This window comes from Solanum verrucosum, unplaced genomic scaffold, assembly GCF_900185275.1.
Source record: "Solanum verrucosum unplaced genomic scaffold, falcon-dt-bn FXZP01000205.1, whole genome shotgun sequence".
In the NCBI taxonomy this organism is placed as follows: domain Eukaryota; kingdom Viridiplantae; phylum Streptophyta; class Magnoliopsida; order Solanales; family Solanaceae; genus Solanum; species Solanum verrucosum.
Genome location: NW_026019950.1, coordinates 558,101 through 582,447, shown reverse-complemented (window position 1 = coordinate 582,447; position 24,347 = coordinate 558,101). Strand labels below are relative to the sequence as shown.

At 31.6% G+C, this 24,347-nt stretch overlaps 2 protein-coding genes, 1 long non-coding RNA gene and 1 other non-coding gene across 4 annotated transcripts in view; all 4 read left to right on the top strand.

Moving 5' to 3' along the window:
- Positions 1-24,347, top strand: part of LOC125813787 (uncharacterized) — a 193,651-nt gene that overhangs the window by 49,141 nt on the left and 120,163 nt on the right. The gene's annotated exons all lie outside the window — the stretch shown is intronic.
- On the top strand, positions 11,849-12,769 carry LOC125813762 (homeobox-leucine zipper protein ATHB-7-like). The gene is made up of 2 exons (XM_049493233.1): positions 11,849-12,230; positions 12,321-12,769. The coding sequence occupies exons 1-2, from the start codon at positions 11,898-11,900 to the stop codon at positions 12,630-12,632; spliced, it is 645 nt and encodes a 214-aa protein (XP_049349190.1). The 5' UTR covers positions 11,849-11,897; the 3' UTR covers positions 12,633-12,769.
- TRNAL-UAG (transfer RNA leucine (anticodon UAG)) lies at positions 21,252-21,331 on the top strand. Its single transcript has one exon. It is a non-coding gene; the product is annotated as a tRNA-Leu (tRNA).
- LOC125813748 (pyridoxal reductase, chloroplastic) lies at positions 21,427-24,264 on the top strand. Its single transcript, XM_049493214.1, has 8 exons — positions 21,427-21,600; positions 21,678-21,906; positions 22,441-22,534; positions 22,758-22,881; positions 23,049-23,150; positions 23,535-23,686; positions 23,796-23,889; positions 23,993-24,264. Exons 1-8 carry the CDS (start codon positions 21,469-21,471, stop codon positions 24,176-24,178), a joined length of 1,113 nt encoding a protein of 370 aa, XP_049349171.1. The 5' UTR covers positions 21,427-21,468; the 3' UTR covers positions 24,179-24,264.

Sequence of the window (24,347 nt, the reverse complement as noted above, 5' to 3'; positions counted from 1 at the left end):
AATACTTCTTAATAAAAATATAAAGTGTGTGTGAATTTCTCATTCAAAATTATCTTTTAAAGGTATCCTAGGGATTTGATTCAATTTTTGAGATGTAAAATAAAAATTTAAAAGATTTTTGTTTCTAAGGCTACGAGGAATAATTATATTTTAGTTGAATTGGTTGAGAGGTGGCAATTTTTTAAATTGATTTAGTTGAGAGACAGAAATGATTAATGGGAAACAAAGAGCTAATCAAGTTACTAATTAATAAAGAGCACAAAGAATTTTTTTAAAAAAAACTGTGAAAAGAGAGGAATATTGAGGGAAAAATTCAAGTGTCAAAAATTGAATAGAGCCTCCTCACACAACTATTATTGGTTCGGTCTCAACCATATTAAATGTTTTCGGGCTTATGTCATAGGCTTGACCAAAGGATGACTTGTAATGCATCAAATTTGGGATTACACAGAGCCCTACCCTTTAGGCTTTTTCACTTAAACTTTTCTACATTAACGCGGTTTTAAGTCATTGGAGTTGGTGAGAATTGAGGAAAAAGAGTGCAATCCGCCAATTGCCCCTTTTTCTCCTTTTAACTTTTTGTCTCTTTCATATTCCGACATTAACATCTTTCTTACTACAAATTCGTTGGAAATGATAAACACACAACAAAAATTCTACGTGTGAAGTTTTAAAAAATGAGTAATTTGTCTAAATTTATGTTCAAATTGACTAAATCGTCAATATTCACCTTTACATATCTCCTTCCATAGTTATTTGCTCTATCGTTTTAAAATAACAAAGTTTCTTTTATTGTATATGTCTCTTAAGAAAATCATTTCATTTTTTGAAAATAAAGTGTTTTACTGTCTTATTTTCGATTGAATGTCTTGATCAAGAAAGAAGTGACTCTTTGATGGTGTCAAACTTTATATATTAAAACAAGGGTAATTTTTTTTGGGGGGGGGGGGTATTAATCCTTCTTGATTATGTTATGGAGACATCTCAGTAACCAAAAGGCCACAATTCAAAACTATGATGTTAATTACATACTCGAAATGAGATCTTATTCAGTGTGGTCCTTGTGATTTTTCGTTAAACACATTTAATCTTCAAATTTGTTGATATAGGCACAATGCATTTTTTATTTCTGTGACTTTAAATCTTTACTATTTTAAAAAAAATTATTGAGTAAAATGATTAACCATTTGATTACCAGACGTGTTATAAATTTGTATTGGTACTTCATATTTGAGTGTAAATATAAATCTAAAAATAGTCTAAACATCTCATAATTTTTATATAACGGATAAATATATTAATTGACTGATGGTAAGATAATCTAAGAAGGCAATAACTTAAGGATCAAAAGTTCATTTATCTCAAATAAGCTATATTCTGATATGTAATCTAATCGGGCCGGAAACGCCCAATAATCTATATAGTGGGCCGCTCCTACCTTGGGTGCATTTATGTTTTTGGGACCAGAATTGTATAAGCAAGTTTTGTCCCAATAATAATGGGCTTGCAGCCCAACTTTTCTTATGGTTGGGCTTGCAGCCCACTTCATATATAAGATATTAAAGAAGAGGAAAAATCACATCATATACACATTTAAGAGACAATTCTTACTTATAACAGTTTATTTACGGGTTATAACAAATCAATTAAATTTAGTTTATTTAAAAATTAATTACAAACTAATTTAATAAATGATTAATCTTTTTATATTTTTATATTATTAATTATTAATAGTTAATTAATTTGATTGCAGTTCCTTTTTTAAAACAGAAATTATCAGTTACACAAATTTAGGATTTACATTGATTAGAGTTCCTTGATTATCGTTACACTCCAAACCTCTCATACGTTAATCCCACCCCCCTACGCCTATCCAATACTACACGCCAATACCCATTACCTCACATTCACAATCGTCCCTCCCATCTTTTTCACCACCCCACTACCCCAACTTCACAATCACTCCTCTCGTTCCGTTTCTCATCAATATCATGTCGAAGAAAATCATTGTAATGCCTCGAAAGAGTCCTCGATTAGTTGTAGGAACTTCTACGGATGAAGTACATGCTCCAACTTTCAACATATTGACTCAAACCCCGTCGCCAAAAAATGTTAAAACTCCGACAAATGGTGGTTTCTTTCACTTGAAGGATCAAAAGAAGAAAAAAAACGAAGCAAAGAAAAGGGTGAGTCTGGCAAATCAAAAGGGAAAGAAGAGGAAGGGAAAAATTGTAGAAACCTTTTCTGATTCTGATTTTGTTAGTGAAATAAAAAAGAAAAAAAGAAAAAGCAACAAATGTAGAAGTTGCTCAATCTTCAAGATCATTAACAAGAAGAACAACAAAAAAGAAGGAATCAGAAATCCCAATATTCGAAAAAGGCAAAAAAGTTGTTAGGGTAAGTACTATATTTAATTTATTTTCACATTATTCATATGATGCATGTGCCTCAACAAGAAGATAGTTCCAAGTATGTATTTCTATACTTTACTGATTTCATTAGAAAAGTTAACTTAATTTATTTCTTAAAATAATTTTTCTTTTAATTTTTTTTCAATGATTGTGGTTTGTACACATGTCTATTTGCTGAATACATCAGTAATGGTGTTTTTTATATGCGTTCGGTTGATATCGATGCAAAGTACCATTGTCAAAGGTATGTCACAATCATATGACATTATGGAAAAACAAAGAATGAGGATGGCGCGATCAGTGAGAGTGAAGTAACTGGTACGGTTGCTAGCAAATTTGGTGGAACTCGAATAGCAAAAGAACATGCTCCGGATACCAGCAATTATCCTACACCAAGACCACGGAAAAGAAAATTGAGATAGTTGATTGCACCTTCTACTTTTTAGAATTACATGTTTGTTTGTTTTTTAACTTTTGGACAATATTTTTGTGTTTCAGTATTTGATGATATATAATATCCACTGTTTTATTCCAGTCAGATACCATCTACATATGAATTACTGATTGACTATTATAATTTCAGGATACTAGTAATATACAGACTGCATACCATTTGGATACACCATTTGGAAGATATATTACACATTGAGTATAACAGTTTTCGTGATGACACTTATATACAAACTGCATACCAATTGGATTCAACATTTAGACTTACTGATATTACTGTGTATTACTAACTAGAAACAAAAAGAATATCAATTTATAGTTCATGAACCAACTTTGCCTTATAATTGGTATCCAAACTGTACACTTATGATATCCAAATTCATTCGTGATTGATTTTTTTACTTCATATTCTAACACAAAAAATAAAAAAATAAAAAATGAATGAAGTTGGTATCCAACCTGTATAAATTCCTTGAAGATATGCTTATGCCAATGTAAAATAGTGATCATTGTATTTTGTAACAACCTCAATTACATCTTGTTTTGTATCTATACAAGTTGGACACCTAATGAATACCAAACTATTACTAATTGTAAATTATATTCTCTTACCAAGCATGTATTAAGTATTTTAAAGATGTATGAAATTGATATACAATTTGTATAAATACTGGAAGAAACGAATCTGACAATCCAAAACACTGTTCATTAACTTTTGCACCAACATTAATTACATCTTGTTTTATTTTGATTTAGAGTAGGACACCAGTTGGATACCAAATTAATACTCATGTAAACTTATATTAAATAATATCAACTGCTATTAGGATACCAAATGCATACCATAATTACCTTATATAATTATCACTAATATGAACACTATCTTATATATTAACTGGGATGAATTTTGTTTCCAGCAGTATTCAATTTGTATGATTAATGAATGAATTTTGTATAAAACATGAACAGTATATTAAACACTTAGCTGTAATGCATTTCATACCAATTCTGTTTCATATCAAAACAAAACATGAGTCTAAAAGACAAAATAAAATAAAATTTTATATATTTTATACTAACAGGTGGACATCGATCACTAACTATATATTTTATCTCTATATCATTAATATTAACATCTATCATAAGTTGCGATTTTATCGCACTTACTAGACCACTATACAAACTAGACATTCATAGATAATCCCCTCCATCTGAAAATCAACATATTTCCCTGTTTCATTAAAAAAAAAATAACAACTAGTCTTACATGATACAAAGCAATTATAAATATGTTGTATTTATATTAACTTTTCATACCAAAGATAATACAAATTTAATCCACAACTTCATTCTACTCACACAAAAATTACAAACACTCGTCATTACTTATTCATACAAATAGCATTCAGACAGTATACCAGAATTCATACCATAAAACAGATTTCATAAAAAAAAACATTTCACATTTCATACCAACTTAATACACATTTCATACAAATAATCATACTTCTTACACTTTTTTTTTTTACACAAGACTGATTAATTTTTCATACCAATTTCATTCTACTCACACAAAATTACACACAATCGTCATTACTTATTCATACAAATATCATTCCAAATAGTATACAAGAATTCATACCATAAAACACATTATATAAAAAATAACATTACACATTTCATACCGACTTAATACACTTTTCATACAAATCATCATACTTCTTACTCATATTTTTTACACAAAAGTAAATACATTTTCATACCAATATCATTCCAGTTACTCTATACCAAATTCATTCCAGCTTATATATTTTATTTATATTTTCAGAAAAAAAACAGTAATTCGTATATTAATTTAAATCTACATACCGAAATCATCAAATTATTATTATCAAATTTACTAAAGAAATTTCAGTTTCATAACAATGTTACAACAAATTTCATAAAAAAAATTCCACAAATTTCATAACTTTACAACGATAAAACTATTAATATTCTATACATTTATAATCAAATCATTCATTTATTAAGCAAATTTCGCACGAAATCATGGTATAGTCAGTATACAAAATAACCAAAAAAAAAAAAACAGAAACGTACCAACAAAATCTTAGAATGTCATTAATTACAGTTTCACATAAATTAGCATGTATTACGAACTAAAGGGATGGTTTATACAAAAAACCATCACAACTTAAATATAGTATACAAATATAAAATCACAAAATGTGATTTACAGTTTCATTGTTCTTTTTTTTTCTTTTTTCTTTTTTCTTTTTTACATTTTACTAATATACAAATACAAACAATAAATCATAAACAATACTAACCTGAAAGATCCCATCTTCCACCATGTTTAATTAATATAGACAAGGAGTCGTCCATCACAACAAAATGAAGATTTTTCAAACAAAAATAAACTGAATTTACTCGTCAATGGCAAGAATTCTGGAAAAAAAATTAAGAGAGAGAAACGTTGAAGAAAATGGATAAAGTCAGATTTTTTTTATTAATTTTAACAAATTTGAGTGAATTAAGGAAGATAAATATTTCTAATAAGTTTGAATCTCCTTAATTTATGCTAATTAAAAATTATCATCAATTAATTCAAATTTAATTAATACTCCTATTTCCGTTTTTTTTCTTTTGTTTTATTCAAAATCGTTTTATTTTCTTATTTTATCTTTTTATTTTTTTCAAAACAGATTTTTACAATTACTTAAAAATCTTTTTTTTTTTAATAAAATGTTACAACCTGAAATTTTTTAATGTTACAACTTGAAAATTATATTCTACTGCTACAACTTGAAAATATTAATCTAATATTTGTCATTTATAAAATTAACACTAAAGAAGAAGGGCAATTTACTATAATTTTGGGCATAATCACAATCAGTAGCTACAATTTTGATAATTAACATTCGGGGCAATTCTTCTATGCATATACTTTTGTGTACTAATGATAGAAATATTAATATAGCACAAAGATGATGCAAGTCTTATCAAATGTGATGGATATATTACTCAAAAGAAATGTAGTTTCATGGGAAATAGAACTACATGAAACCTTTGGAAGCTTATGAATTTCTTTGAAAAGGTCGATTTGGTACATATTCCTATATCTTGGAATATGTTAGCACACAATTTAACAAAGTTTTTTATTTCATTATTACTATAAAGTTACTTGATTTTTTTGTACAAGAACATTTCAATGGCTTGAGTAGTCAAGAAGTTGCCCAAATAGGGTTTGAAATTGGGATAATTATCCTAATACAACCCCACATTCACTATCCTTTTCCACGTTTAGTGAAACATCACACACTATGGACCACCCACCCTATTTAATCTTATTACAATTCTCCACACGAAACTCGTGCTCCAACATTCTTCCAATTAACCAATACCACCTCCTATGGCCCTTGAGTGTTCAAAGAAAACCAATAAACCGTATCAAACCGACAATTGAACTAGGGATGATGTACGTTCAAAGAAAATAAAAAAAATCATATTAAATCGACAATCAAATCATGGGTGTTTCCAAAGAAAATCTAAAAATTATATCAAATCGTCAATCGAATCAAATGTATATGAAACTCAATAAAATATAGTCATTTAGGCATGTTTTTGACATTAATTCGCTCTAGTTTATAGAAGCATTCATTCCAAAAGTTTTAACATGTGTCGCTCCAAGAAAAATGAGAAGTAGAAAACTATTAATTAGGCAATAGCTTGCTATAATTGAAAAGGAAAGTCTAATCATGGCCGTTTAGGACAAATTTGGGTGTCATTTTCAGGGTGTTCGTAATTTGATATAAGGTGCAATGCACCAGCAAAATTTGTGAAGTGGGAAAAGTTTTATTGATTCCCACAAGCATTAAACTACCAAGTATCACAAAACTCAAGTTTTCCCTAAAGTTCGTCGGTGGAATGAATAGAATTTTTTATTACTATTTCGCTATTGAATTTGAATTTTGAGAATAGAAAAATTCTTACAAAGTATTTAAAATTATCCCTTAATCGATGATTTAAATTAACATTGTATTTATTAGTACGGTTCAAGAATACACATATTGAGATAACTAATTAAGAAAATGTTATAATGATATCTAACAAGCTCATTCACGAGACTGGTACTTCTGTATTGTGTCGTGTCTGATTTGCCTTCAATCTTCACGTGTCACCATCTAATACATTCAAAACATCGAGTTCGGGTTTCGACCCATAAACCTTCCCCTTTAGTTATTCTTACGAAACGCGAATTCAAATTAATTGAGATCCTAAAATGAGTATCGAGCATCAGATTAAAAAAATCACAGATTTGGAATAAAAATACCAACGCAATGACACTTTTAATTTGCCCTGAAAATTTATCTCTCTCTAATCGTAATGATTTCTAGAAATTTCTTTTATATAGATTAAGACTTAAGTCATACACGGTCCTTAAAGTTGTCATCATATTTCATTTAGCCATCCCAATTCAACCTTTTACCTATTGAACTAGGGACCTACACTACAATAAATTTGTACCTATTAAGCATTTTTTGCTGACATGGCAGCATGTGTGTAATACACACGCCAAAAGAGCGTGGAAGACATCATTTACTTTTAAAAAAATAAATTAAACTAACATCTCCTCTTCTTCTTTAACTCAACTCAACCACCATTGCCACCAACTTTCCGCCATCGCCATTCTTTCTCCGGTCATCGTCTTCCCCTTTTATTTTTCAAGCCATCGTTTTCTTCCCATTCTTTCACCACCCACCACCGACACCACCAATATCTAAATCTATTGTCGTCAAAAATAGAAACAAATTGCATCAAAAATAATTTTGACGGAACTCCATTTTTTTCAACGAATCTGAAATTATTTTCTTCAAAATCGTTAAAAAATTTAATTCTAAAGAACTCACAACATAGAAGAAAAAAAGTATCAATAAATCTAAATTAATGTTTAAGAAAGTAGTGAGATTGGGAGAAATACCAATTACAATGTTGAATAAGGTTCAAGGAGAGGGGTAGGTGGGTGGGTGGAAAAAAAAACTCATATAATTTCAAATTGAAAGAAAAAAAGCCGAAGTGAAAATGGTTATCGGAATGTGCTTTGATTTTGTGTCTTCTGGTAAAGAAAATGGGAAACGGACGTCATGGGATGGGTGGGGTGTTCTGGGAAGAAGAAGTAGAAAAGGGGAAATAAAGATTGTTTTTTTAATTGTTTTTTTTTTACTGAAAAAATAGTTTTTGTTTATTTTATTTTTTAATTTATGTTTAACTGTTTTTTATGGGCCCAATGCCACATGCCTCTATTTGATTACTATGCCACGTCTGTCGCGAGTGTATGACACACTATCTTTACTTTTAGTTGATTGTCAAAATATGTTCAATAGGTATTTATTTTTTTTACTAAAAAAAGTGTTCAATTGGAACAAACCTAAGATAATGTGTCTAAATGAAATATGCAGACAACTTTAAGTGGCTAGAGATGACTTAAGTCTATAGATTAAAGTCATTTAACATTATATTCGTTGATGCACTCAAAAAACCAAAAAACAATATATGGTAAGTAAGAAACTAGCAACAATATTATGCTCTTTATGGGTTCATTAGTACACAAATAATTCAAAAGTCACTCAAAAAGTCTAAAAAGAGAGACTTGTGAAGTCCCCACTAATTAAACATGCGCATAGACCATAGTAGCGAAGAGTGATGACTTATGAGCTATCCTTTTCCATCTTTATAAACTTATTTATTTGTATTTTCTTTTTCTTATTAAATCTCAAAGAACTTCATGAAACAAGAGTTTAAGATAAAGGCTAAATTCATCGGTCACCATTTAAAATTAACATCAATTTTCACTTAGATATTTCAAATGTGATTTGATCATTTTAAACACCTATAATAGAGTTTTGTTGTATCATTTTGATATTTTTTAAATATCAACAAAATATTTAACAAATACTAATTCTCTCCTTATCAAGAAATAATTGAATTTGGCAGAATCTAATACTTTACGATTGAACTTTATATGTATGTACGAAAAAAACATAGATAAAAATCAGATATACATTATAAAACTCATTCTCTTGAACTTTATATGTATGTACGAAAAAAACATAGATAAAAATCAGATATACATTATAAAATTCATTCTCTTAAGTTTTGACTTGAAACACGTAATTTTAATTTTAATTCTGAACTTGTCACGATTTCTCAATCCGCGACACAAAAAATTAAAACAAATTTCCATCAAGCACATTTATAACTAGTAACGAATTGCAACTTCACGAAAAAATTTATGCTGGGAGAGGCACAAGCATGACTTTATATGTGAGGGATTATTTTTGAATAAAAAAATGTGTAGATCCCACATTTCCTATTCAATATTGTTGTTTCTCTCTCCTGTCGTACTTAATTTTATAAATAAAAAATTATGTAGGTCCTATTCTTTTATTTTACATTGTTATTTCTCTTCCCATACATTTTACTCCACATTTGTCCATTTCTTTTCTTTTCCCCTTTTTTAAAAAAGTTCTTTAATTCTTCTTTCCTATAATATTTCAGATCATTTTTACTTATTAATTTTATTTATTCAATTTTTTATATCATTCGATACATTTGTCTTTTTTATATTTGATAATTAACAATGGTGGAGTGATTGGACCCATGTATTTTTTTCCTACCTTTACTTCTCACTCCTTTTGCCATTTCTTTCCTTTCACCTTTTTATTTTTCTAATTCTTTGTGTAATTTTTTAATGAGTTTTTTCAATGGATTATTTATCCAATTATTCTTATATCATTTATATATTTATATATGTTCTCCATTTCATAATTATCACGTTGATTATTTTAAAAAAATATATTCGAGAATACGAGAAAAAATATATATAATATATTTTCCCTATTTGTGCATTATGGTTGATAGTTTTTTATATAACTGTTTACAATGATTTATATTAAATAAATAATAATTGTACAAAATAAAATACATTTTAATAATTTTATTTCATAAAAATAAAATTCATTTTATTGTAAAATATTTCAATCAAGCTAAAAAAAATAAAGAAAGTTGAAAAACCTATTTTTATTAATTTGGTACTGTTTATTTATTAATATAAAAATTGATGAAATAATTCAATTTGATAAAGTGAAAAATTGATCAATCATGCTTATATACATGCGCCAAATGAGGGATATTAATAGTTTAGTCAATTATTATCTAGACTTTTATTTTGTATACTAAGGTTTATTCTTCATTTTTTCTTCTCCATCATTTTTTCTTCTCATATTTTTATGTAATTTAAAAAATTAAAAAATGATATACTTGTTAATTATCAAATATGAAAAAGATAAATATACGAATGATATAAAACAAATTGAATAAATAAAATTACTAAGTGAAAATTGATCTGAAATATTATAGGAAAGAAAATTAAAGAAGAACTTTTTACAAAAGGGGGAAAAGAAAAAAAATGGACAAATGTGGAGTAAAATGTATGGGAAATAAAAATAACAAGTTAAAATAAAAGAATAGGATCCACATAATTTTTTATTCATAAAATTAAATTAGACAGGAGAGAAACAACAATGAATAGAAAGGTAGGACCTACACTTATTAACTTCACCTACCACAAAAGGGTAGCTTCTTCCTCACTAAATTAATAATTCTAAAGCTTATCAACAATTATGACAAGATTGTTAAGAATGACAAATTTTCAACATTCACGGCTACAAAAAGATACAATAAAGAAAATATACCATAAAACATATGACACCTGTATATAGTATAGGAGACACTTCATCAAAATTCAAATCTAATAAGAACAAGTAACCAAATCAAAAATCAAACAAAAAATTCAAGTAAAAGAGGCGAATAATTCCGCGTATGATTTAATGGTCAATAAAATAGGTACTATTAAATTAATTTTGAAATTTCAGATTTAAATTTCAATAAAGATAAAAGTAATAGATAATTTCTTATGATTTATTCGAATTAATGATAGAATTATCTAATATTTATGCTGATGAAAACTATGAATAACACAATTATTTTTTAAAAAATGGTTAAAGAGGACCACTTTAAGAAATCAATAGCGTACGTGGTGTGCTTAAAAACAGAAGAATTGGGAATATTGTGTCAAAGCTAAAGTCCTAAAATTGGTTATTTCTTCCTCCAAATGATTATTAATTAATAATACAAGAATCAAAAAGCTATATTTTTTTGTAGCTATTAGGCGACCATATATATCCATTTATATTACTGTCGTTATGTACAGTTCAGGACATCTAAACTATTTTCTTTTCAAAGTATATTATGTATATGGCATTAAAAACACGATCAAAATTTCCATTTTTGTGTGTAGAGATTACATTTAAAATTCAGAATTGCCATGGTTCCCCTAATCCAGCAGATATCTCGAAGTAATAAGAAAAAATCATTTAACTTTATTTTATAAAATAAAAATTGCTCAACGTCACTTAATTATTGTCATTTCACCGCAAAGACACTTAATTAGTTGTATAATTCATATCTTAATTAGAGAATTAAATCAAGAAATCCTTTCTATATACTCAGCGTAATTTAGTTGAATGACTTTTGTGTTACAAAACAAAGTATAGTAACTTTATATGAGATATAAGTTAGTTGAGTTACCATTTGAGATTTAAGTTGCATATTAACTTATTTTACTGCAAGAAGTTAATATCCTGAATCGGCCTCTGCATCTACGTATTGAGAAGAGAAGTCCTCAATCTCAATAGTATAGCAACAAGTTAAAAGGCACTGCACATATGGAAGGTATGAATAAATTAAAAAGATATTAAAAATATCCAAAAGAAATAAGTTGGAAAAAGATACACGGCTTGTTAGACAATTGGCTTTAATGAACCAGCAAACCATAAGTCCACATCAAATGAAAGCAACCACAATAGATACTTGTTATCATATACTAATAGTTAAATACACCTACCTATTCACCAATTTTTAAAAATAATTTCTTGTCAATACAAATATTGAAACTTCTCTCTCAACTTGGAACAAATGGAACCAGAACTTGAAAATTCTGAGATTTCCAACTTCAAAAAACCCTTTAAGAACAAGTGTGAAAATGTTAAAAGGTTTACTGATGAGCAAGTGAAGTTACTTGAGTCCATGTTTAAACTAGGGACAAAGATTGAGCCAAGAGAGAAGCTGAAATTAGCAAGAGAACTCGGGTTGCAACCACGCCAAGTAGCTATTTGGTTTCAGAACAAAAGGGCTAGATGGAAATCGAAGCAATTAGAACACGAATATCGCATACTTCAATCGAATTTTGACAATTTAAATATGCAATTTGAATCCTTGAAGACAGAAAAGGAGAGATTACTCATTCAGGTATCGTACTTCATTTCTTTTGTGAAGATTCTGACTCTACTGCTATTATGGAAACGAATAAAATTTGTTGTTTTTTTCTTTTCAAAACAGTTGGAGACATTAAATGATCAGCTAGAAAACAACAACGCTCGAGGAAGCGGAAGTCAAGATTCAAGAGACAGTGAATTGCAGCATACAAGTCCAGAAAATGGATTTACAGAGTTAGAATTGAAGGATTGTTCAGGTTCGAGATTTGATCACAAGAGTGTAAATGAAGAGGATGATGACACAAGAGATAAATACTTCACTCCCAAAGAAGAATCAGAGTTTTGGAACCTGGAGGAATTAGGAGACAATAATTCCTTAGAACATTGGTGTGTTGGCTTAGGTAGTATTTCCAATTCCAAGTTGTGGGACTTTTGAGCCTCACAGATTGTACTTAAATTTCATAAAGTAGTACAGTAGAATAGAAGGAAGGAATATTTATTTATCTCAGCTATCTCGGTTTCTCTACTTTTCCATTGTTCCCAAGAATCAGAATGTAGCTTCGTAAAAACAGAGGCATTGTTTGTGAATCCTTGTTATTGTTCACAAGAAAGCTTCACAAAAATGTTGCAGCTAGAAAAAAATATACATGCAATGAAAGAGGAAAAAAGAGGTAGCTCGCTACACAAAGCATCTCATGTTAGCAGTGGCGGATCCAGGATTTAGAGTCCGTGGGTGCCAAATAAACTTATCGATTAAATTAATTTTATATTCGATTAAATTAAAAACGTCAATAACAATTATAAAAAAATAAAAATAATGTGCAGCTGTTTTCCTTTAAAAAAAGGGGCTTGGGGCCTTTTTTTTTTACTTAAAAACGTCAGCAGCATTTTTTCAAAAAAATAGGTTCAAATGGGATTCGAACCCGCAACCTCAACCTTCTAAAGTTGCCCTCCTACCATGGCACCACAAGCCAATTTTGTTCTGTGGGTGGCACGCTTTATATGTATATAAATATTATGTATATATACCTATGTATATATAGAGTTTCCGTCGAAGTTCGGGGGTGGCGTGGCACCCCCAAGGCCCTTCATAGATCCGCCCCTGCACGTTAGCATAGGAATCGAGAAAGAATCGCACTCTAAGAGCTGTAGAATTGGTTGTATTATATACCAACGCAAGTAGAAGCCAAGGAATGTTAATACGTGATATATACATAAAAAATAAATTACCTAGCTTCGTACATAGTGTAATTTTTGTTGGATTTAGTTTAGCAAGGTGTGAATGGGAAATAAAAAGAGAAAAATGGAAAGAGGAAGAACCAATGAAAGTGGGGAAACCAATTTTGGAGGGAAAATTAAAAATGTCATTGCAAAGTGCAAATGAATAGTCATTTTTACCATATTGGTTGAAGAAAGGAAATTGTTATTCTTATAATAGGAAACACTTCCTTTAGTTCTTAAAGGGTTAAGAAGAAGGTGCATCCTCGCGCCATCGTCGCCGCTCGGCCTCGGCTTGGATTTGGATTTGGATTTGAAGGAATTTATTTAATCAATCTTGTTAATTCATTTATTTTCTCTTATAAATTAATTCAGAATGATAGTAAAATAACATAATTAATTTGGCGCAACGAAATTTATTTGAAATTCATGTGCAACGGTAATAACGTTCTAAAGGGGCTTGTTCCTTCCAAAAAGTCATTATTTTTCCCAAAAGACACAACGTTCTAGAAAAAACGGGTCTGAACAAAATTGTCTGAACAGACGCATTCCTTGTTGTAAATAGCTATAAATAGAGATGTTTTTTTTCCGTTTTTCAACACTAAATTTTTTTTCTCTCTGCATACATTTTCTTACATAAATAAAATTGTCGATCGACTCAATCTATGTGTGCTCTTGTTGCTGTTCTTGCGTTCGCTGAAGTTATTGAAGTTTGATGTACCGCTACTTCTCTAACAGGTTAATCTGTTTTATCTTGTGAATAATTAATCTGCAACTTCGAGTACAGTGAGAGGATAAAATTTCTTAAGGAAACACATTGATTTCTGTGGACTCGGATTAAAAGCATTCTGTTTATTTCATATATTTTCTGTTTCTGTATTTTTTACTAACCTGAATACAGGAGATAACAATCTTAAGAAATTTAATAGTTTCTGTATTTGAGGTTTCTGGAGATTAAAACCTTTATGGTTTTCTACTATGTTTGAATTTTTTAAAATTCATTCGATTAACGATTAAAAGAACATAAAAACTTTATCATTAAATTGGAAACAGTCCGTGTAAGGATTTATTCTTTACTGTTAGTATTTCACTTACTAAAATTGTCTGCCATTTGTGACAGAAAAATGACTAATTCAAGTCAAGTAAATGCTGGAACAGTAAGTGTTGCAACAACATCGGTTGCACACAATCGTTCAATTTTTGCCCTAGCACCGGCTGAGAAACCTGCAAAGTTTTCTAGTGTCGACTTCAAGAGATGGCAGCAAAATATGTTCTTTTATCTGACTACGTTGAGTCTGCAGAGGTTCATTAATGAGAAGGTTCCTGTTATGTCGGATGAAACTCCGCCTAAAGAACGATTCTTGGTAACAGAGGCATGGACACATTCTGATTTTTTGTGTAAAAATTATATTCTGAGTGGCCTGCAAGATGATCTGTACAATGTGTATAGTAATGTTATAACCTCAAAAGAACTCTATGATGCTTTAGAAAAGAAGTACAAAACAGAGGATGCCGGAATGAAGAAGTTTATTATGACAAAGTTTCTGGACTATAAGATGATAGATAGTAAAACCGTCGTCACCCAAGTTCAAGAATTGCAGGTCATAATCCATGATCTTCTTGCTGAAGGTATAAATTTATTTAATACCTATGTTGGAAATATTAAGTTTATTTTTAATACTCACATAATCTTTAATGTAGGATTGATTGTGAATGATGTTTTTCAAGTGGCTGCCATTATTGAGAAGTTACCTCCATTGTGGAATGACTTCAAAAACTACTTGAGACATAAATGCAAGGAGATGACTGTTGAAGATTTCATGGTAAGGATGAGAATCGAAGAAGACAACAAGGCCGCAAAAAAGAGGTCACGTGGTAATTCAGCAATATCTAGAGTAAATATTGTTGAAGAAGATCCCACAAAATCAAAGAAAAGAAAGAAATCATCTGGTCCAAAGAGCAATCCTCCTAAGAAGAAATTCAATGGAAGTTCTTTCAACTGTGGCAAACGTGGTCATACGGCTACTGAATGTAGGGGCCCCAAGAAGGACAAGAAGAAGGATCAAACAAATTTAGCTGAATCCAAAGGAGAGATGGACGATCTTTGTGCAATGCTTTCAAAATGCAACTTGGTTGAAAATCCAAGAGAATGGTTTATAGATTTTGGTGCCTCATGTCATGTTTGTGCCAACAAAGAATTATTTGCATCATATACTCCAGCACCTACAGACGAGAAATTGTTTATGGAAAATTCCGTTATTGCAAAGGTGAAAGGAATTGGCAAGATCCTCCTAAAGATGACATCAGGCAACGTGGTGACTTTGAACAGGGTCTCGTATGTTCCGAAATTGTGAAAGAACTTAGTTTCTATACCAGTTCTGACTAAGAATGGATTCAAATGTGTATTTATTTCTGATAAAGTTGTAGTAAGTAAGAATGAGATGTATGTAGAAAAAGGTTACCTCACTGAGGGCCTTTTTAAACTCAATGTAATTGTAGTTGATATGAATAAAGATTCTGCTTCTTCTTACTTGCTTGAGTCTAAATGTTTATGGCATGAACGTTTAGGACACGTTAATAACAAAACCTTGCGAAAACTGATTAACTTAAATGTTTTGCCTAAATTTGAGTGCAATAAATCAAAATGTCAAGTTTGCGTTGAATCTAAGTATGCTAAGTATCCTTATAAATCTGTTGCAAGGAATTCATATCCCTTATAACTGATTCACACTGACATTTGTGACATGAAGTCAACACCAACGTGGTGGAAAAAAGTATTTCATATTTTTTATTGACAAAACTAAATATTGTAATGTCTATTTGCTAAATGGTAAGGATGAAGCAATGGATGAATTTAGGCTATATAAAACTGAAGTTGAAAAAATCAGTTGGATAGAAATATCAAAATGATCAGAAGTGATAGAGGTGGAGAATATGAATCTCCATTTGCAGAAATATGTTTGAAAAATGGAATAATCCATCAAACAACCCATCATTACTCTCCACAATCTAATGAAATTGCGGAAAGAAAAAACCGAACTTTAAAGGAAATGATGAATGTCTTACTTATTAGTTCAGGTTTACCACAAAACTTGTGGGGGGAGGCTATCCTTACAGCAAATTGAATACTCAATAGAGTGCCTCATACGAAGACACATATTATTCCATATGAGAAATGGAAAGGTGGAAAACCCAACTTGAAATATTTCAAAGTGTGGGAGTGTCTTGCCAAGGTTCAGGTTCCTATACCTAAGAGAGTGAAAATAGGGCCTAAGGCTGTGGATTGTGTATTCATTGGATATGCCACAAATAGTAAGGCATGTCGATTTTTGGTTCATAAGTCCGAACATCCGGATATTCATGATAATACGGTAATGGAATCAAATAATGTAGAATTTTTTGAACATATCTATCCGTATAAAACTAGACTTGAGTCATCTAGTGGGGGGGGGGTTTAAACAACCTCGAGAAGAACCAAAAGAGAATGAAATCAATTAAGAGAGTCCATGACGCAGTAAACGTCAAAGGACAGCTACTTCATTTGGATCTGATTTTGTAGCATTCCTTCTTGAAAGTAAGACTCAAATATTCAAGGAAGCGATATTGTCTAGCGACTCAACCTCTTGGAAGGAGGCTGTCAATAGTGAGATTGAATCAATCTTAAACAATCATACCTGGGAGTTGGTTGATCTTCTCCTAGGGAACAAACCCTTGGGTTCAAAATGGATCTTCAAAAAGAAGATGAAAGATGATGGAACTATTGACAAATATCAAGCAAGACTTGTTATCAAAGGCCTTAGATAGAAAGAAAGTCTTGATTATTTTGACACATACTCGCCAGTGACTAGGATTACATCAATTCAGATGTTAATTGCCCTAGCTACAGTATACGGTCTTGAAATCCATCAAATGGATGTGAAAACTGCCTTCTTAAATGGAGAGCTGGAGGAAGAGATCTACATGGAACAGCCTGAGGGCTTCGTAGTTCCCGACAAAGAAAATAAAGTATGCAAACTTGTTAAGTCACTTTATGGACTAAAACAAGCACCGAAACAATGGCATGCAAAATTTGATTAAAACATGTTGTCAAATGAATTTATGATCAATGAGTGTGATAAATGTATTTACACTAAAGACACTCCGAATCAGGAAGTCATTATATACCTATATGTGGATGACATGTTGAAATTAAGCAAGGACATTGCAAATATTAAATCTACTAAGCGTATGCTTGCTAGTAAGTTTGATATGAAAGATCTAAGAGTAGCCGATTTGATATTGGAAATAAAGATTCACAAAACTTCTAACGGTCTAGCATTGTCTTAATCTCATTATATTCAAAAGGTACTTGAAAAGTTGAAGTATTTGAATTTCAAAAAGGCAAAGACCCCAATTGATATGAACCTTAATCTTGCTAAGAATAAAGGTGAAAGTCAGTCTCAATTGGATTACGCCAGAGTATTGGGAAGTTTGATGTATGTCATGAATTGTACATGACTAGACATAGTCTGCGTTATAAGTAAACTGAGTCGATACACAAGTAATCCCAATCAAATCATTGGTTAGCAATGAAAAGAGTTTTGGGGTACTTAGAAGACACTCAAAACTATGATTTGCACTACAACAAATATGCAGCAGTTCTTGAAGGATATAGTGATACAAATTGGATTACTGGGTCAACTGAAACGAAATCTACAAGTGGATATGTTTTCACTATTGGTGGAGGAACAATATCTTGGAAGTCATCCAAACAAACATGTATAGCTTGCTATATAATGGAGTCTGAATTTATCGCCTTAGACAAGGCAGGTGAAGAAGTTGAATAGCTCCGGAATTTCTTAAAAGATATTCCGTTTTGGCCCAAATCAATGGCCCCTATATGCATACACTGCAATAGTCAAGCTGCAATAGGAAGGGCTGGAAGTGTTATGTATAACGGGAAGTCTCGTCACATAAGACGAAGACATAACTCTGTTAGACAACTACTCTCTAGTGGAATTATCACAATTGACTATGTAAAGTCAAAGGATAATGTGTCGGATCCACTTACAAAAGGCCTCACTAGAGAGGGAGTTGAGAGATCATCGACGGGAATGGGACTATGGCCGAGAACAAGTCATCGTGGCGGTAACTCTACCTAGAAGACAGGAGATCCCAAGATCTAGGTTCAAGGAGATCAAACAAAGTCATAGATGACAGTTCAACATTGTCAAAACTTATTTTATGGTCCATTCTCATGATGAGACAATGTTCAGTAACTAGGATAAAGGCATAAGGACTTTTTAATGGTTTCTAAGTTTGATACAAGGAATATCAAATAGTGTATCTACAGGATAACACAGTTAGAAACCACCTATGTAAGTGTGAAGTGTAAGTCGCTTCACGGAGAATCCGGTAAGGCCAGTTCTCTAAGCACTTATTAACCGAGATGTGTTCATGGCTGAAACGAACAAAACAATGAGAACCAAAAACAGTTCAAGGGTTGATTGTGTGACTTATGTTGTCTAGGTATACACCAAAGCTTGACGGTTCAAAGATATCAAATCTACCGATTGATCGAGTATATCCGATATATGTTTACTACAGAAAGTTTAAAGGGAAACCTACTTATCCAGATGCAATTAACCCTTACTTACAAGACACACAAGTTTTTCATGCATATGTTTTAACTATAGTCATTCCCCATTCATGTGGGTGATTGTTAGGTTTTGTTTAGCAAGGTGTGAATGGGAAATAAAAAGAGAAAATGAAAAGAGGAAGAACCAATGAAAGTAGGGGAACCAATTTTGGAGGGAAAATAAAAAGTCATTGCAAAGTGCAAATGAAAAGTCATTTTTACCATATTGGTAGAAGAAAGGAAATTGTTGTCCTTATATTAGGAAACACTTCATTTAGTTCTTAAAGGGTTAAGAAGAAGGTTCCCCTCGCGCCGTCGTCGTCGCTCGCTCGGCCTCGGCCTCAGCTTTGGCTTCGACTTCAGCTTTGGTTTTGGATTTGGATTTGGCAAATGATATGATTGATTGATAATATTTTTGGACAAATTTATTTAATCAATCTTGTTAATTCATTTCTTTTCTCTTATAAATCAATTCAGAATGTTAGTTAAATTACAGAATTAATTTGGCGCAACGAAATTTATTTGAAATTCATGTGCAACGGTAATAACGTTCTGAAGAGACTTGTTCCTTCCGAAAAGTCGTTATTTTTCCCAAAAGACATAACGTTCTGGAAAAAATTGGTATGAACAGACGCATTCCTTGCTGTAAATGGCTATAAATAGAGATGTTTTTTCCGTTTTTCAACACTAAAATTTTTTCCTCTCTGCATACATTTTCTTACATAAACAAAATTGTCGATCGAGTGAGTCTGTGTGTGTTCTTGTTGTTGTTCTTGCGTTCGCTGAAATTATTGAAGTTTGATGTACCGCTACTTCTCTAACAGGTTAATCCGTTTTATCTTGGGAGGGATTAATCTGCAACCTCGAGTACAGTGAGGGGATTAAATATCTTAAGGAAACACAGTGATTTCTGTGGACTCGGATTAAAAGCATTATGTATATTTCATCTTTTTTCTATTTCTGTATTTTTGACTAACTTGAATACAGGAGATAATAATTTCCGACAAAAGTATATGTGGCTTTGCCACTGAACACAAGCATCAACGATTGATTTACTACCAAAATATCACAATTTTCCTATTGTAATTTCCTACTGAAAAATGTTTAGTGACTATTCTCAATATTTCAATGAGTATTCGTTAGGATTGGAAAATCATGTTTATAACAATTATTTCTCATGTATTCACCATGGAAAAAGCCTCGATTGTAAATATAGATTCCATTGCTTGAATCTGTAACATATAAGTCACATAAAAATAACTTTATGATTGATCCAAAGATTCTTCTGAAAAAGAAAAAAAAAACCTCTTTTTCTTGTTGTGTGACCATAGTCAAATTGCCTACTACATATCCCCTCCGTTTAAAAAATAATGGCCTAGTTTGACTTGGAACGGAGTTTAAGAAAAGAAAGAAGACTTTTTAATCTTGTGGTTATAAATTAAAGTTATGTCAAATATATACCAAAATGTCATTTAATCTTGTGGTCTTAAACATGTCACGTGAAAAATTGAAGTTAAAGTGTTGCCCAAAAAAGAAAGGGGTCATTTTTTTTTAAAACAGACTGAAAAGGAAACTAGGTCATTCTTTTTTAAAACGAATGGAGTATTACATAGGATATTTGAAGGTAATTTTGTGTGACTGGAGGTAGAGTTATTTATCAAGTTTAAGACAACTGTTAATTAAGCAGATTAATAGTAACACCACTAGAGTAGAGACACATGTAAGTATCTCTACCAATTTGCTGACGTTTTTTCACAATTGAGTAAATTCACTTGAGAAAGATTCAACAATAGAAACCATGGGGATAAAGAAAGATAAATTCTAGTTTTGTTCCTAATGATTGTTGTCTAACTTAATTAAAACTTCAATTAATTAAAATGTAATATTTTGATCTCTATGCAAAAGAAACGTGTAGACTATTTAACTAGAATTTTATTATCCCAATTATGAAATAGCATGGTAGCAAATATATAATTTAACATAAATTCCAGTAATTAAATAATGTAGTGCTTAATAGTTTGTTAAATTTATAAAGATTCGCAAAAATTAGGATCAAAATATGTCAAACTAATTAAAGATTAACTGATTTATCAGATATCATATCTGACTAAATTCTCACTTTGTCATCAATATTAAGAGACTAAAAACACAAATTAAAAATAAAAATAAAAAGTATTCAAAGTTATAAATTAAATTAGAAGTTATATTATTTCATACAACGACGGTTTGGCCGAGTGGTCTAAGGCGCCAGATTTAGGCTCTAGTCCGAAAGGGCGTGGGTTCAAATCCCACAGCCGTCATTTTTATTTTTATTTTAGTCTATAAATTTAAATTTTTAATACCTTTTGATTTTTCTTTTTCCTTTTTTTGTTTTTAATTTTTTTATACGTTTTGATCTGAAAATTTATCCAAAGGTTGTCTTCCTCACCTAGAAGCAATGGCTCTCTGCCTCTCAGCTTCAAAATCCATTGCTTTCAACATGAGATGCAGCAATTCTACAAGTGATTCTCTTCCATCTTCCTCTGTTTTCAAATCCCTCAAAATTCCCCGTTTCTGGCCATGGCAAAAGGTATTTTTCGTTTCATCTCCTTTTGCTCAGCTGCACGAATTTCAAGTTTATAAAGGTTAATTGAGTTGAATTTACAGGTAAAGATGGGACCTTTGACAGTATCTCCAATGGGGTTTGGTACTTGGGCATGGGGCAATCAGCTTCTCTGGGGTTATCAAGATTCCATGGACTCTGAACTTCAGCAGACTTTCAATCTTGCTGTGGAAAATGGTATTAATCTATTTGATACGGCTGATTCTTATGGGACTGGAAAGTTAAATGGACAAAGTGAGAAACTTCTTGGAAAATTCATTCGCCAGTTTCCAGGTCACATTGCTTTGTTCTTGTTTCTCATTAAAAGTAATCCCTATATATATTCATGTTTGGAAACTCTGTCATTAGGAAAATAAACCAATTCTTGCTTTTGAACATTTCACAGGCAGCATTAGGAAGTTTTGAATAACCAATTTGATACATTTTCTTTTTATAACCATGGTGTCTAGGCCATTAGCGGAGCCAGGAATTTCACAAATGGTGTTCAGAAATAGCACTACAAAAACTCTTTCCAAAAAGTGGAAAAAACATTTGCTACTAGTGAGAGTCAAACACACAAGCATTGCCTCATTACAAGCGTCTGAAACCATTAGGCTGCAATAGCATTGTTGTGTTAAGGGTGACCAATACACGCTATTTAATCATTTCGTGTATTACTTAACTTGTATATACGGTATTATTTTTTTTGACGAAGGATGTCCAATCCATGTAGCTACGCCATTGGTCTAGGCCACCCTCCACAAGACCACAAACGTAGGGGTAAGGTCTGCATACATTTTCTAAGTTTTTAACTTATCATGTTTTCAGGAGACAAGCAAGTAAAGAATGACATTGTTATTGCAACAAAATTTGCAGCATACCCATGGCGCCTAACACCTGGACAATTTGTGAATGCTTGCAAGTACTGTTCATCCTCATTTCTTCTGAACATACTGATAATCAGAATATTTAACTCCAGTAATATGGGGAAAAAATACCTATTGTAGAATTTTCTTTTGATAAGAATTACTACATGTTTGTCAGAAGTGAACTACAACAAACTTTTAAGAAAAACGTTAGGTTCATAATTTAGCTGATTCTTATGAAGCAACAAGATGATTGTGTTAAACAGAACTTTGTGACAGGTCTTCTCTGGATAGGATGCAAATTGAGCAAATTGGAATAGGACAATTGCACTGGTCAACTGCAAATTATGCACCTTTGCAGGAACGAGCTCTTTGGGATGGTTTAGTTGCCATGTATGACAAGGTTACTAATACTATTAACTAAAAGTATTTATTTGGATTCGCATGCATTTGTGTGAGGGAGATTTATATTTTTGGTGTTATTCTGTCACTCTTAAATGACTCTGCTAAATCTGGTCTTTATCATCACCTATGGATAAAATCAAATTACAATGTTTCCATCTCGTGAAGGGTTTAGTTCGTGCAGTAGGAGTGAGCAACTATGGACCAAAGCAGCTGCTGAAAATACACAAATATCTTGATGACCGAGGAGTACCCTTGCGCTCAGCCCAGGTGCTGAGTCTTCTTCCTACTTTACTATTACGTATGCAGTTACCTTTCTTTAACAGAGTGTGGGATGCTCTGTTGTTTAAAAGTGTCAAAAACCGAATATGCATTACTTTTGGTTAGTCTAAGAAAATGAATTGCCTCTAATGGGACTGACTTATCTGGTACGTACCTGTGCTAGTAGGAGGTAGCATGTATCCCATATTCATCGAGGACACACAAGATAGCCTTGATATCACATGTCATCCAAAGAAAGAGAGAATCATCTCTAATGTTCAAACATCGTTAGTGGTCATCAAGTTCCATATGACCAAATTATTTTTTGAATTAATTCGAATCATTGCTTGCTTTGGTGTGACAATCTTAAGCCAGTGAACTCTCCAACATCAGGTACAATTTTCATTGCTGAGTATGGGAAGTGATCAGATGGAGATAAAAAATATATGTGATTCACTAGGCATACGGGTCATAGCATACAGTCCTCTGGGTCTTGGTATGCTCACTGGTAAATATACGCCCTCTAATCTTCCACCTGGGCCAAGGTATACACACTCAATTTCTTCCCAAGTTGAATTTTTCTTACTAGTAAACGAGCAAGTACAGTTCACACGATTATTTGATACTTATCTCAACGTAAAACATCACTTGTAGGGGATTTCTCTTTAGACAAATTCTGCCTGGATTGGAGCCTCTACTTACCTCACTGAGAGAAATAGCTCAAAGACGTCGGAAAACAATACCACAGGTAAACGTATAGTTTCACTTCACTAATACTTACTCCCTTTGAACTTAGCACCTTGAAATCACCGGGTAAGAGGTATAGCTATTAACATAACGTCGCAATGCAGGTAGCTATCAACTGGTGTATATGCAAGGGTACAATTCCTATCCCTGGAGTCAAGTCTGTAAAACAAACTGAAGAGAACCTAGGAGCCCTTGGTTGGCAACTCAGTTCTGATGAATTGCTCCAATTAGAATACGCAGCTCTTGATTCTCCACAGAAGATGATCCAAAACGTATTTCAGACAAAGTGACAACTTCTCCAAATAATAGATATGTTTAGGAAGATATACTTATAGAAGGCAATATTCGAGCTAAAGGATAACAATGTACACATTTGCTCTTCGAAAATGCATATTCTCAATATATCTGCAAGGTAGCTTTGTGCAAAGGTGTAATTTATATCCTATTCACCGGAGGTAA